Raw genomic sequence first — 15,091 nt, forward strand, 5'->3', positions numbered from 1 at the left:
AGTCAAAAAACATGCAGCACTTCCATGCCACTGAGAACCACCTGGTGCCATTCTCATGCCAAGGCATCCTAAAGACTCCTGCTTCTGCCTGGCCTTGCTGCTGCAGGAGGGCTTTGGACTGTTAAACAGTCCTTCCTGCAGCATGGGATGGTGGAAGTCAGAAATGAATGTTTTCCCAAGACTTTATTTAGTTCAGTTCAAAATAGATGTCTGACAAAGACAGTAATAACAAACGTCAGCAGGGCACTGCTGGTGCAACGGTGTAAAAGTGGACCTGAAGCTTACTGCATGTCATGTGAGGAAATTTACCATTGTAACCTCTGTGCTGTGTTCTGGGAATGTCAGGAATTTAATTGCATTGTTGATGCTGAGCAGTGCATGGGATGCTTTGACCCCCATAGGGTTAACTAAGGTTGTGCTCTCTGTGCTCTCAGCACCATGTAGCTGAGGCTGCCATGGCAGTGCTTCAGCTGGGTATGCTCCCATAATGGTGACCTTGCACAGAAAATTCAGGCTCCAACTGGGAAAGTGAGACTGCTACAAGCTTTGTTTGCTAAATAGTGATATAGAACCCACATCAGAACTTGGCTCATGTTGGCCACTGGGACAGTGTGGTGGAAGAGCTGCTCTCAGCTTCATGCATGGAAAGGAATCCCAAGGGGAATCAGGCTGACAGCCAAATCTATATTGACTAGTTCCATATGGCAGTAGTTTGCTGCTTTGATCTCTTATTCCTGAGGAGTTTCCCAGTAAGAGATCCATGCATAGTGAATGTGAATTTTGGAGCTATCTTTGTTGAACACTCAGTTCCATAAACACTGAGATGTCTACAGACCTCCATTGGAAAACTGCTTTTTTTAGTACATATGAATATTCTTCATTTTAATTTTCTCTCTCTCTCTTTCTTTTCTATCAGCATTTAATTATCTTAGGATGCATTTCTTTGTGCTTCACTAAGGATATTTTACCACGGGAAAGAAAGTAGAAGGGATCCATTACAACACCAGGTATTTTGAAGGAAATTTAGATTTACAGACTCACAATGTATTTTTGCTTGTCCAGTGTCCTAATTCAAGGTTTTATCCTCCATGTCCAAAAGCAGATTCATCATTTCTTTTGACCTTGTAGAGATAAAGACACAGATTGTTTGTGACTCACAGTATGGACTGATGGTCAGAGTCCATCAGGTCATTGGTCAGTGAAATAAATGTACCAGTGGAAACTGGTGGAAATGCACTCGTAAGAAAGAAGAATCAATTGGTCAGAAGCGGAATCTGTCGTTGTATCTTTTAGATGTACATTGATGTGAAGTCTTTAATGCAACTCCTCATTTGATGTTCTAGATGGTTCACATCGATAATTGTGTAATAATGTAACAGCAGACCATTGAAAGGTTCCTGTAAAAAGAACAACCAAACAAAAAAGCCACCCAACAAAGGCACTATCATCTTTCTGTAGCTCAGGCTGCAATGCTGGCAAGGCTGTCTGTGGCACTTGTTCCAGGTTTTGTTTGGCTCTTAGGCACAAAACTAGCCAGGGCGATGGGAAGAGAACAGACTCGGTGCTGTGGCCAACTAGGTGAAAGGCTGTATTTGTTGCATGGCGTGGCTTTAGCAGCACAAAGAGCTTGTGTAGTGGACACAAAGGCCCTGGGTTTAATGGGAGAGTCAGGAGAGTGGCGAGAAACACATCAGGAAATAGAAAAGGGAGGCAAAGAAGTGTAGGGCAGAGGAGTTTTCATGGGAGGAATGCATTGAAGGGGTACATCTGCTCCTCTGAGCACTGCAGAAATATATAAGCTACCTTGAGTAAGTGAAGGCCATCTTGCTGAGATGGCATGGAATGGGGAGAGAAAGGAAATTTAGATGTCTTTGCTGCATTGATTTGTTGGTGTTAAGGGAAGAAACAGTTTCTGAAGAAACTGAAAAAAAAACAAATAAATAGAAAATTGAATGTTAGTGTTAGTTTTCTTGTCCCCTTATGGAGTATAATCTAGAGATTGGCAAGATAAGACTGAAAATATGCCTTTTGGAATGGAGTACCTGGAGGATGACTTTGGTGTTGTCCCATCAGGGCTTTCCTTGCAGTGGCATGCAGCTGCACCTCACCTGGCACCAGTGCATAGAAGTGTTTAAACTGGAATACCAGGCTATGGTGGTACACATAACTTCCTTTCTACATGGAAAATAGCTGCAGGACAGTGATTCCATTTTCAAAGTGATTTAATCATCTTCAGCTACTCTGCCCACCTGTTCGTGTGTCAACACGAAGCTCTCAAGAAGGTTGCCTTGTTGGTAATACTGTTTCTTAACGACTGTGCCCCCAGTTTTGAGTGTCAGTGTCCCTTCTCACACATCTGATCACCTCTGTCTTGTGACTACCTTCTTTCAGCAGCAACTGTCCATGCTCTCTCTCCTCTCTCATACATTGATGTGTTCATAGGATTATAGAATATCCCGAGTTGGAAAGGGCCCATGAGGATCTTTCAAAACATGTATTTACACAGCACCTTGCCAATAAGGCCGTGCGCCAGGCCCGTAGGTGTTAATGTATGAAATGACTTTATAACAGTTAGAACGGAGGGAGATCGTTTCATACCAAATGCCACACTCTCTAACCATGGTTCATCCTGCTACATTACACAATTGTTTCCAGCAGAGCCATTTTGTTGCCATTTAGGTCCTTGACGTTTCTTACAGGACTAAACATTGTGTAAATGTACTTTTTAGCTCGGGGGTTTGGTTACATGTGAACGGGGACGGGGGATGTGGGAACTTCAGGGTAATCCACGACGCTGCCTGGAGCCAGGTGTTGGGCTCAATGGTCTGTGTAAGTAGCTTCCATACAGGGACATTCCGTGATCCTATGGCTCTGGGAGGTAGCATTTGGAAGGTGCAAGGAATACCCCTTGCTCTGCCATGGAAAATTCCCAATGTTTCCTAATGTCTACCTGCATTTCTATTTATTTACTTATTTTAAAGATAAGAAATCTAATTGAATTTTCCTTTGACATATCCCAGCATTTCGAAGAGAGTTGGTGACACTTTTTCTAGCCATGGGACAGCGCTGAAGAGCTGACTGACTTTACACGGCAAACGAACAAAAAGATCCACAACCTCCTGTTACAGCGCTGTCATTGGCACCAATTCCACCCTCTGCAGAGGATCTTGGATGGGCCGTGGGGGATTGTCAGGTCTGGATGCCAAGGAAGCAGGCTGTATAATAGCACTTAATTAGTACAGGAAGCTGCAGACATTGCAAGTGCTCATCGGGGTGAGATTAAAGAGAGAAGAGTTCCGTTCTAACAGTGCCCTATCAGTGTGATGTCATTGGCAATAACTTAGAATGAAGACATTCTGCTGTTATCTGCAGCTGGAATCAGGGGGGTCTCGCATTTCCTCTTTCTGCAGATTTCTCTTTGGAAAAAACCCCAACAATTAGCACCTCACTGGCTCAGTTACCAGCCTTAATTTACACATTCCTCAGGGCATGCTTGTTTTTATCTTTGCTCTTCCCTTCATATGCTGATTTCTGGTTGCTTTTTCTGGCAAGTCTGAAACCTCCTCCCAGATGACAGCCTTCCACCAGTAGTCCACCACATCTTATACTGGTTGTTACCCTCTGTCAGGTATAATTGTTGCCTCTAATTTTTAACAGTTAGCTTTTAGGGTAGGACAAACACTCCATGCAGTTAATGTGGACTGAAGAAACGCTGTTTATAAGCAAACCCAAGAACTACTTGTTAGTGTCATTGAACTGTCAGTAACCCAAACAAAGAGGTCTGGGTACAACGCTAACTTTCCTTGTTCAAGCCATTCAGCTCTTGCGGCTCATTCCCAGTGATGCTGCAGCTGCTGAGCAATGTTGCAGAGAGCTGGAATGCAGGGAACTGAAACACCCGAGTTTCCAGCACTTCCCTGCAAGGGAAATGTTGCTAAATATGGTGCTTTCCTCCCGCAGAGCAGCTGCTGGAATTGCATTGGCAGCAGCCTGCATCATGTAACTCTTCCGCGTTTCATTCTGTTCAGAAGAGCTGCTCCCGACCCTGACGTCCTCTCTCCCCTGACTCCCTGCTCCTGTTCTCAGCCTCCCTGCTGGCACACCACAGCACCATGCACTCTGCACCTTGGGCTTTGCTCAGGGTGAGCCACAGCCAAGAGCTGACTCTGTTGGTGGGACTACCATGCAGGTTCAGACCCCACTGATCCCTCTGTTATCCCGACTCATTTTCCTCTGCTTCAGGAAGGCTGGCAACCCTTTCAGTCCTCCTCCTCTGTTTCTCCACGTATCCAGCCTGGTCATGAGGTTCTTGTGAGCTCCGTGATGTGTTTTTATGCAATCACCTAAAGCAATTCAATGAAGACTGATTGTGTTAGTGCAGACAGCCACAGCTGGACGCAGGATGCTGCTATGTGTGTAACAGCAGCTGGCTTTCCCTTGCAGTCATTATAACAAAGCCTTCATTCTCTCCTGCGTGAGGCCCACCGAGATGCCCCGCGCAGGAGGAGCTGCTGGTGCAGAGACAAAGGAAATTGGGGGAAGCGGCAGAAGGGCGTGGGGCGCTGATTGCGCTGCGTGCTCGTCCCCGCACGGGCGGATTAGGCTTTGTTCGGGCAGCATTCGTGGCTCACGCTGCAGGGCTCCCCGCGATGCTCAACGCCCCGCGATGCTCAACGCCCGGCGGCCACACGCAACCCCGAGGGGGAGGGAGCGAGGCCATTCGAGCCAATGGGCGTGGAGCTCCGGCGCTGGGACGGGCTAGCGGGGCGGCTCGCAACAGGAGATCGCGGCCGGTCGCGGCGGGGAGAGCCATGGAGGAGCGCGGGGCTGAGCCGGGGATGCGCCGCTTCACATGGGAAGAGATCGCGCAGCGCACGGGACGGGGCCCGGCGGCGGACGAGCGTTGGCTGGTGATCGATAGGAAGGTGTACGACATCAGCCGCTTCCACCGGCGGCATCCGGGCGGCTCCCGCGTCATCAGCCACTACGCCGGGCAGGACGCCACGGTGAGGGGCCGCGGGGCCGGGATTGGGGCCGGGTAGGGACGGGGAGTGAGCGCTGCTGGAGCGGGGAGCGGGCACGGGGCGGTTCGTGTGCCCCCGCTGCTGCCTGTCTGCACCGCGCACAGTGAGGAAGCGCCGTTGTTTTCTGCAAGGAAGAAAGAAAGAGAGGGAAAAAAACCCAAAGGAAAGAAAGAAAAAAGCTTCGCTTTGCGTGTGCCGAGCTTTGCGGCGGCGCTCTGGGCGCTGGCAGGGAGAGGCGGCCGTCCCTCCGCTCCGCTGCTCGCCCCGCTGCCGGTGGCCATTGGGCTGAACGCGTGGGGCCAGCCCGGCACGGCCCGCAGCCCCCCCCGACCTGAGCTGACCGCCCCCGAGCTGCTGCGGAGCTGAGCCCCGGGCTGCGCTGTGAGGTTCTGAACCCATCTCCGTCTCGTGTTTTGAACCCAGAGAACGAGCAGTGGTGTTTTTTTCACCTGGTGGTCTGGTTGCCATGTCGGGCCGGACGGCGGCCCTGAGCACCTGAGGTCCCTATTCATTGCAGGGGAGTTGGACCAGATGGCCTTTAAGGGTCCCTTCCAGCTCAAAACAGTTCTGTGGTTGACATTGCAATTAGCTGATAAAAGTAACCGTTTTCCCTAATTAGAATCTTCAGCATAGGAAGCAGGAGAAAGAAAGTTACTGGGGGTGCTCTGAGGGGAGCCAGCTGGGAGCACGGGGCACCAGCTAAAGAAATGAGGATATTCCAGTGAGGTGTGGACATATGGACTTTGGAGATCACCCTGCGATGTGCTTAGAGCAATGTGAGGGTTTTGAGAGCCTGGTGTAGGTCACCAAGAGCTGCTACCATCTGTCTGTGGTCCCTCCCACCCCGTTTTTCAGCCAGCTGATTCTGCTTTTGTGCTGATGTTTTGTCCCTCTCCCTAGTCTGGCTTTCATTTCCTGATATGGAGTATGAGGACAATAAGACAGAAGCTAAAGACAAAAGAGGGGAGTATGTGGTTGAGGTGACAGATCTCGGGGCTCAGCAGAGCGTGAAAGAGAAGGGTGGATGTGGCTCCAGGTGATGTGCTTTAGTGGGAGTAGCAGTAGCAGTGATGAGTTTATAGCTCAGCTGGACGATCGTGGTGGTCTTTTCCAACCTTAATGGTTCCATGAAATTTTAAGGTTAGATGGGAGTAAGCCTGTGTTCTTTGGTGTGCTGTGCTCCATAGCAACCTGATGGAAACTAATTCAGAAAGCTCAGCTACAAATAATTATTCACAGTGAGAAGAAAGCACTAAGGTTTACAGCAGAAATATCAGATCCTGCCAACTCTGCTGATTGGTTTGCTTTTGACTTAATCCAGGATATCATGAAAAAGCTTTATTTTGCTACTACCCAAAGTGTTTTTTGTCATTTTTCTCATCCCGTTCCTATGTCTGTATTTCAGGATCCTTTCATAGCATTTCATCTTGACAAGACGCTGGTGAAAAAGTACATGAGCCCACTCTTGATTGGGGAACTGGCACCGGATCAACCCAGCTTTGAACCCAGCAAGAATGTAGGTATCTCAAAAACTTTGGTATTTGGGTTGAAGCTGTGCTGGTTACTTAGTGGCAGCCAGAAAGCCCATCAGTCACCCATAGGTGGGAATGGAGGGAGCAGATGCAGTCAGCTAAGAAGGTATCCCAGAAGTTGTTGCCTACTTGGGGCCACGATGCAGCTGCTGATGTGTCTCTGAACTGACTGACCCCCAGCACTGCCCCATTGTCATAGCAGCTCCCTGAAGAGGAGACACAATGCTCCTCTTGAGGTTCCTGGGGTATTTTCAGCTCAGTGGGTACATGTTCTTGCATCTCCCCACAGAAAAAACTGGTAGAAGATTTCCGTGAGCTCCGTGCCACTGTAGAGAAGATGGGGCTTCTCAAACCCAACCGCGCCTTTTTCCTCCTGCATCTCTGTCACATCTTGGTGCTGGATGTTGCGGCGTGGCTCACCATCTGGTACTTTGGATCATCCACTGTGCCTTTCCTCTTCTCTGCGTTGCTTCTGGGCACTGTCCAGGTAAGCAGCTAAGCTAAGCACAGGAAGTGACTGAAGAAAAAAAGGCCCAGAATCCCCAAGCAGCCATTCTTTGAGACAAAGCACAGGAGAAATTCTGGTCTTTGTAGCCTTTCTGAAATTCTGCTTCTCCCTAGGGTTCCACTGGGGAGTCAAAACTGCAGTACCATGACATGAATTTTTTGGTAGAGCAGGCTTCGTGCTGCTTTCTGCTTCCCACAGCCCATCAAAGCTCTCCTTATTTCCAGCTTTCCTCACGCAAAATAAAGCCATGCTGCACTTCTGAGGTCCCTTGTGCTGGAGCTCTAAGGAACTGCGCTCTGGCCAAGCCACCAAGTTCCCATGGGAACATACAGTGAGTTAGAGAAGAGGGCAGAACAGCTCTGAAAGCCCCAGCTATTCCTGCTGCAGCCAGCTGATCCTTTTGGAATTACAAGTACTCAGAGAAGGCAGCAGCAGGCTGCTCCTAAAAGGGGACTTTGTTGCCAATTTCAGTACAGTTTTGTAAGAGAATGAGTGCTGATTGTTAGCTCCATTAGTTTTTCCTTCCTTTAGTCTGGGACTAAAAGTCATTAGCAGAGTCTGAACTGCACTGCTATACAGTAAAAGGTGATTGTTTGATCAGGTAATAGTTACGGAAATGCTTCTTTGTGATTATGGAATGTGCTCTTGCTGACCAATGATGTCTTAAGGGGAACGTGGGAATGGTAAGTGTAGAGGAGAAACCCCTTTGTGGAAGCCAAGACCCCCCCAACTCTTTTTTTTTCTTTTCTTTTTTTGCCATCCAGGCCCAGGCTGGCTGGCTCCAGCACGATTTTGGGCATCTTTCAGTCTTTAGTGAGTCCAAATGGAACCACTGGGTGCACAAGTTTGTGATCGGCCACCTGAAGGTGAGTAGTCACTGCTGGGTGATCTACCAGAGAACAGCCCAGGAGTCTCTGCTGTCAAAAACAACTTCTGTATAAGAAGGAAGAAATGCAAAGAGCTGCTGGGGAGGGAGGACTAAGTTGCAGAAGGTGCAACTTGTTAATGACACTGTATTCTCATCTCTGCCCTGAAAAGAGCCTGTAGTGAATGGGGTTGGCCTCTTCCCCTGGGTAACTGTGATAGGATGAGAGGGAATGGCCTTAAGTGCTGCCAGGGGAGGTTCAGGTTGGATGTTAGGACATGCTTATTCTCAGAAAGTGTGGTGAGGCATTGGAACAGGCTGCCCATGGAGGTGGTGGAGTCACACATCCAGGAACTGTTAAAGAAGCACACACACGTAGCGTGGAAGGACATGATCAGTGGGTGTGGTGTGGTGGGGGTGGGTTGGGGTTGGACTTGATCTTAGTGGTCTTTTCCAATCTTAATGATTCTATGATTCCTGCAGGGAGCACCAGCCAGCTGGTGGAACCACCTCCACTTCCAGCACCACGCGAAACCCAACTGCTTCCGAAAGGACCCTGATGTTAACATGCACCCCTTATTTTTTGCTTTGGGAAAAAAGCTCTCTGTAGAGGTGAGACCTAGTGAAGTATGTGAGGTCGCAGCATGCAGTTTTGGAAAGCTGAAGAGAGCTGGGAGGCAAGAGACCAGCTGGTTTGGTGAATGGGCTGTCTCAGTATCTATTGAATGAATGGAAAATGCACCTTGCCATTAGTGGCCTTTGAATTAGTTTGGGTGCATACAGGGACATAATGGAGTTCCTTGGGGGTGTCAGCAATGTGATCTGTTATCTTCATACAGGAATGCTGAGATATTAGCAGTGTGGGGAGGATAATCTGTTCGCCCCCATTCCTGTAGGCACAGTTTAGTGTCTAGGTGTTTATTTCTGTGCCTTGGAGACTAACTGTGTGTAGGTGGGAGTTTTACACACTGTCACCTCTGTCAGTAATATCATAGGTTTCTCTTTTTAATGAGGCTCTGTACTGACAGCAAACTGTTCTCGGTGCTGTGTGGTATCCGTTCTTAAGCAATCGTGCCCTCTGTAGGACAAGAGCTTCCAGTGCACTTTACTGTTTGTGATGCAAGAAACTACCCAGCCCAATGCACATCCAAGGCAGGGAGAACAGGTTCTGTTCAGAAAGCATGGCACAGCAGTCATAGACTGAAGTTCCAGGGAAAAAATGAAGCCAATAGCATGGTGGAGTCTGGTGTTGTTTGACAGGATATCTGTTTGATACGATGTATCTATGCATGATGCTTTAGGAATTGATGAGGTTGTATATGCACATGTCTTCGTGGCCTGTGTACTTTGCTTATTTTAACAGCTTGGTGAACAGAAGAAGAAATTCATGCCTTATAACCACCAGCACAAGTACTTCTTCATCAGTAAGTAACCCTACATTTTACAGTTCTGTGCCATGTTCTCAACCCCTCAGTTTTTCAGTTCACACCAGTGTGATTAAGAAGGCATGGCTGATGTCTCCGCAATCTCTCTCCATTACAGTTGGTCCCCCAGCTCTGGTGCCTCTCTACTTCCAGTGGTACATATTCTACTTTGCAGTACAGAGGAAACAGTGGGTGGTAAGCAAACTTTTGCTGGTCATGGCTTTTTCTCGAGTTACAGAAGCATTTGAGTATAGGAAGTGCTGCATTAATAGAAAGATCTCTGAGCCATTCATCTCCCTGTCAAGAAGGTGAGGTTATATGATCAGGGAATTAATGTTTGGTGGAGGAGAGTAGCTACTTTCCATGCAGCCCTTCCCTGAAAAGTTCATTTCAGATCTGGGTAACAAAAGCCGTTCCCTGAGTGAATGGTCTGATGTGGTTGTCCAGCCACCCTCCATTATATTTGGTAAGTCATGGCAGTCAGGTGGTGTCCTCGGTGACTGGAAAAAAGGAAGCACTGTTCCCATGTTCAAGAAAGGGAGAAATGAAAATCCTGGGAACTATAGACTGGTCAGCCACACCATGGAAGACCTGTCCATGTTAAGACATGCAGAAGCTAGGGAGGTGATTTGAGATAGCCAGCATAGCTTCACCAAGGGCACATTTTGCCTGGCCTATCTGGTGTCCTGTGATTGAGTGCCTGCACCAGTGGACAAGGGAAAAGAGCTGATATAATCTACTTTGTCTTCTTTAAGGTCTTTGACGTGGTCCTACATAGCAGTCTTGTCTCTAAATTGGAGAGAGATGGATTTGGATGCCAATAGTTCTTCCTCTTGATTAAAATTTTATATTTCTTCCCTTACAGGACCTGGCCTGGATGCTGACCTTCTACATCCGATTCTTTCTCACCTACCTGCCCCTACTGGGCGTGAAGGGTATCCTGGGGCTTCATCTGTTAGTCAGGTATCATTCAGCTTCAAATTGAGTGCATTACCTCTGCTTGGTTCCCTTTGTATCACCTCTTCAGCCTTCTGGTTATCTTTTGTTTCTGCTCCCTATTGCATTCCCTTATTCCTTTCAGCACGACAGAGCGTGTTTGTGTCTGTAGGAGGTCTGTGTAGGCCTGATCTGCCGGGCAGATTTTTGGGGTTCCTGGCGTTCATTTTATCAATTGTTGAGTAGCTTATATAAATACAAAATTGTATCAATTGATGATTAGCTTGTGTAAGTACTGACTAGTTGAGGTATTGGTGTAGGATCAGTGATGGTTTTGTGTTGTTTCTGTATGCACAGGTTCATAGAGAGTAACTGGTTTGTCTGGGTTACACAAATGAATCACATCCCAATGCATATTGATTATGATAAGAACGTGGACTGGTTCTCTACCCAGGTAAGACCTTCTTTTTAGAGAGCTGTGTCCTTGAATGAGGGAAGGTGCATAACACCCAAGAGAGCTGATCACAGCAGCAATGTGAAACCGAGAGAGGAAAACATAAGCAGCTTGCCCTCACTGTGTGAAGTTGAGTGATATGTGCAAATAAAGGGGGTGCAGAAGTGGAAAGGAGGCTCTGAATGCAGAATACAGATTCTGTCAAAGAAAAGAACCAAAGATGCTACAATGGTCTTCAGATGGAGATCTTCCAATGCACGAAGGGTGTATCTCACGCTTTGTGTTCTGTCTCATTTAAAGTCTGAAGGCATTACATAGTTTGAGAGATGTGAGGAGACCTGCACAGCAAGTCAGGGTTTTTCATCATACTGGGGAAATCATGTCTTTTCTCCTAAACAATATCTCTAGCAATCACATACCACAGTATGACCATCTCATGTTGACTTGAAATTGCTCTTGGAATTGCTGTATTCAGTGAGGAGGCACATGATGATAAGGAGCTACTGCCTGCTTACTGTTGTATTTGACTCATGTAAGTGAAGGAGCAATCCTCAAACCATTTTTATTTGTTATCTGTTTTTTCTCTTAGCTCCAGGCAACCTGTAATGTTCATCAGTCCTTATTCAATGACTGGTTCAGCGGACATCTAAACTTCCAAATTGAGCACCAGTGAGTTGAAGCGTGGGTTGGGGATATGAGAGTATTTCAGGGAGTGCTAGTTATGTGAGAACTGAGGAGCCACTGAGATCCATGTCTCTATCAGCTAAGGCAGGAACAAAATAAATTGTGGGTAATGTTTGTGTTGTTTATAAGGGGATGGAATCCCCACATGGGAAATCCAGATGATGGTCATAAACTTTTTGGAGTGCTGGTGAGCACCAAAACCACTTCAGGTATGAGAAGCGTGGCATAGGAGTGAATGAGAATTGCCAGTTTCCTGTTGAGTACAGCTACTGAGTGAAGTGGCATGAGAGACCGCTGCAGAATGATAGTGTCTGTAAGCACAAGGGGAGGCTTTGTGCTTCCTAAGCTTAGGTACAGAAGGGGTAGGGGAATTCTGCAAGGCAATAATGCAATTCCCTTTGTTTCCCTCTTGCCCTCCACAGCCTTTTTCCTACAATGCCTCGACACAATTACTGGAAGGTGGCCCCTTTGGTGAAGTCCTTGTGTGCCAAACATGGTGTTGAGTACCAATGCAAGCCACTACTCACTGCCTTTGCAGATATAGTATAGTATGTATCAACAAACTGTGTTCTCTGGGTAAAGGGCTGTTCAACTTTAGAGTGAACAAGCAAGGGACGTAGAGGGGGATGTCCTCCTTTCTTTCCCTCCATCATCATCCCCAGTATTTCTTTTCTATTGATAAGTCATGCATCTCTCTTCTACCACGGTTGCTCCTTTTGCTTCATTCTACTCAGGTTGTTTTCTTAGCCTTTCAGTCTTCATCTGATGTAGAAGTGTGTCTTGCTTCTTTCTCACCTTTTCTAAGGAGCTACAGGCTACACTGACTTGTCTCTAAAGATCTCCTTTGCTTAGTCCATAGATGGGAATTCTTCCCACAAGTTTTTGGGAAAGTTTAGATGCTGTATTTCGTTACCTTGTTGCTAAGAAAATGTGGTTCTCTCTTGGCAGCTCTTTGAAAGATTCAGGGGAACTCTGGCTGGACGCTTATCTGCACAAATAAGAAGCAGTGGATCCTTACAGAGGAGTTCCCCACCCTTATTTCTTCCTGTGGAGATCACTGGAAGGACAATGCACAAAGGAGAGAGAGAGCTGGCTAAGCCAGAGGTGGGGAGGTGACACAGCTTAATTTCAGTGATGAATGTGATTTATACAATAATTTTTAAAGGCGTGTTCTTAATTCTTCTTGTGCTTCTTTCATTTCTCTTCTCTGGTGCTGAGATACAGGGAAAAGTAGAATGAAGGAGCTGGTTCCATCAGGCTGGAGGTTTCTTTGGGACTGGGAACAAAATTGCTTTCTGTCTGCTGACACTTCATTTGCTGAGTATGTAGGAGAGAAATCTCTTGTCTAACATAGGCTTTTTGAGGTGGCTTCTCGTTATGAATGTAGTAAGAAAGCTGAGACAATATGCGATGGGAGTAATTGAAATGTGAAGACAATAAGAAGAAATTGTGTATGTGCTATGTTTTCAAAAACCTGCGTGTAATCAGCAATGGCAGTAGAAGTCCCCAATCCAAGGGGCAGTGGGGAGCGTATGAGAGCTCATACCACTATTTTGTATATATGGTTGGAGGCAAAAAGGTGCAGGCAGCAGTTCTGTAGGGATAAGTGTGAGGAAATTAGAGACCTAACTAAGGCAGAGGAACAGGAAAGTGCAGGCCTGTCTATGTGAGAGCCTGGAGTGCCATTTTCTGTATGTTCTCCTGCACTTCCCTTCTGTGCTGAAGGCCACTGAGTTATTTGACCATTCCTAACTTCCTATGGAGTGTCTGCAAATGATTTCCACAGTGCCATACTTCTGAGTGTTATTGAACAGATTGCTGAAATATGGAATATCTGTAGTTAGGATCCCTACGTGGGTTGGGTTACTGCAGAAGCAAAAAGCAGGTTGGGTTACTACAGAAGCAAAAAGCGTGTTGGCTTTCTGAAGCTTTGCTTCGTTCTTAGATCCAGGACTAAAGGGTGATTTGCTTAGCATAAATTCAGATCTTCTGGCCCAAGGAGTATTGTGGGTTCCTGTAGAAAAATTGAAAAGGAGTTGTAAAAACGTTATGGTTTGGGGTACTATTAAATTACATTTAACTCTTCAACCAGCAGAAGTCAGCAGGCTGCACATCCAGAGGCACGCATCAGCCAAACCATTACAGATCTTTCTCTGTTGGGTGATGTGCCTTCAAAACACACCCCAAGAGGGCATTACTGTGTGATTGATTGTAAAGTTGATTAGCCTTACTGTGTTCCCCAGTGTATTTTCCTTTACTGCACCAGTGCTGTAGATACCAAACAGGATACAGCTCTTGGCATAGCAGTAAATTAAGATGTATCCTTCACGTTCTTGTCTTTAAACATTTTAGGTTTTTTGTCCGTGTTCTGGGACCAACCCCTTTTTCTACCGTCTCTCAGGTAGACAAACAAGGTGTAGTTTTCCACCTGTTTTGTGCTTTCTTTTTTGCCCAGCTGCTAACTGTAAATACAGCGTGCCTGATTTTTGAGGAAGATAATGGTGCTTTTTCTGGTCAACGTCCAAAAGGAGTGTGGCTTGTGAGGAAATAGAGGAAATGTGTCTTCTCAGGCTAAGATTATTTTTAAGCACAGAATAAAATCATAATGGGAATAGTAAAAATATAATTAGATCATCAATAACCGTTGATTTAAAAACTGTAAAGGAAATGGGCCTTAGTCACTCTTCTACCTTGTTTTTCCTGCTGTTTCTCTCCCTTTCATTATTAGAACTGTTGATGGAGGAAGTGTTAATAATAAAACTTCTTACCTTACCAATTATTGCTGTCATGAGAGTAAAATATTTCTGTGTATTTGTCAGCACTCTTTAAAGTGTGGAATAAATGTCTGCAGCTGCAGAAAGAGCTGTCATAGACTTCATCATTTGTATTTTGGAGGAAGGGATCGGGATGTAAGGATTTACATTCAACGAGCTATTAACTCTCAGATGAAACCTCAGAGTGGCTCCATTAGTCCCACAGCAGCAGGAGTAAGCCTTGTGGCTTTGGCTGTTCTCCTGGGCAGTATCACCCAAAACCATCCTCTTGGTTATGGAATGGAAGGTGGGGGAAAGACTGATGTTTGAGTGCATTTAAGGTTTTCTGCAACCTTGGATTGTTGGCACTAAGCCTCAAACAGGAGAAGTCATGTGCACTGGTCTGAACAGCTGTGGTTTAATGTCTTAACTCCATAACAGATACCCCAGGCTAGGCTTTTCATGCATGTGAGTGAAGCTGGACAAGCAGGGAGCTGCTATGCTAGGCAAGAGAAAACACTGAAGGTAAGGACGTTTCTGAAGATCCTCCAGAGAGGATCTAACTCAAGTGCCACAGCTTGAAATTTAAACTGCTGGATCAAACAAACCACACAGACTGTTCTGGTAGCAAGGGGAGCTGGAATGTAAGAATTTTTGCTTTCATTCTGTGGGCTAATGAACCTTCAATTCAACAAGGCAACTAGAATCATTGCAACGGGCAAGGAGGGCCCTTTTCCTACTTTGTCAGAGCAGGTTTTCAGTCATAGCTGTCAAAAGAAGGAACTGATCTTATGCTTCTCTGCTTGCTGGATATTGAGTACCCTAGTCATAGAGATTTTTTATAAAGATCCAGCATGTTTTTGAAAGAAGGCAACTAGACTTCAGCTCAGCTCATGAAGCTTACTTTGAAA

At 46.3% G+C, this 15,091-nt stretch overlaps 1 protein-coding gene across 1 annotated transcript; it reads left to right on the top strand.

Annotated features, from left to right (window-relative positions):
* The first annotated feature begins 4,666 nt into the window (after positions 1-4,666).
* On the top strand, positions 4,667-14,289 carry LOC107314438 (acyl-CoA (8-3)-desaturase-like). Its single transcript, XM_015863638.1, is given in 14 exon segments — positions 4,667-4,691; positions 4,694-4,747; positions 4,750-5,006; positions 6,430-6,540; positions 6,846-7,043; positions 7,829-7,930; positions 8,413-8,541; positions 9,293-9,353; positions 9,472-9,548; positions 10,219-10,316; positions 10,647-10,743; positions 11,333-11,412; positions 11,850-11,975; positions 12,376-14,289. Coding segments are annotated over 14 exon segments (1,467 nt in total). The 3' UTR covers positions 12,428-14,289.
* The last annotated feature ends 802 nt before the right edge of the window (positions 14,290-15,091 follow it).

This window comes from Coturnix japonica, chromosome 5 (assembly GCF_001577835.2).
Source record: "Coturnix japonica isolate 7356 chromosome 5, Coturnix japonica 2.1, whole genome shotgun sequence".
Classification (NCBI taxonomy): domain Eukaryota; kingdom Metazoa; phylum Chordata; class Aves; order Galliformes; family Phasianidae; genus Coturnix; species Coturnix japonica.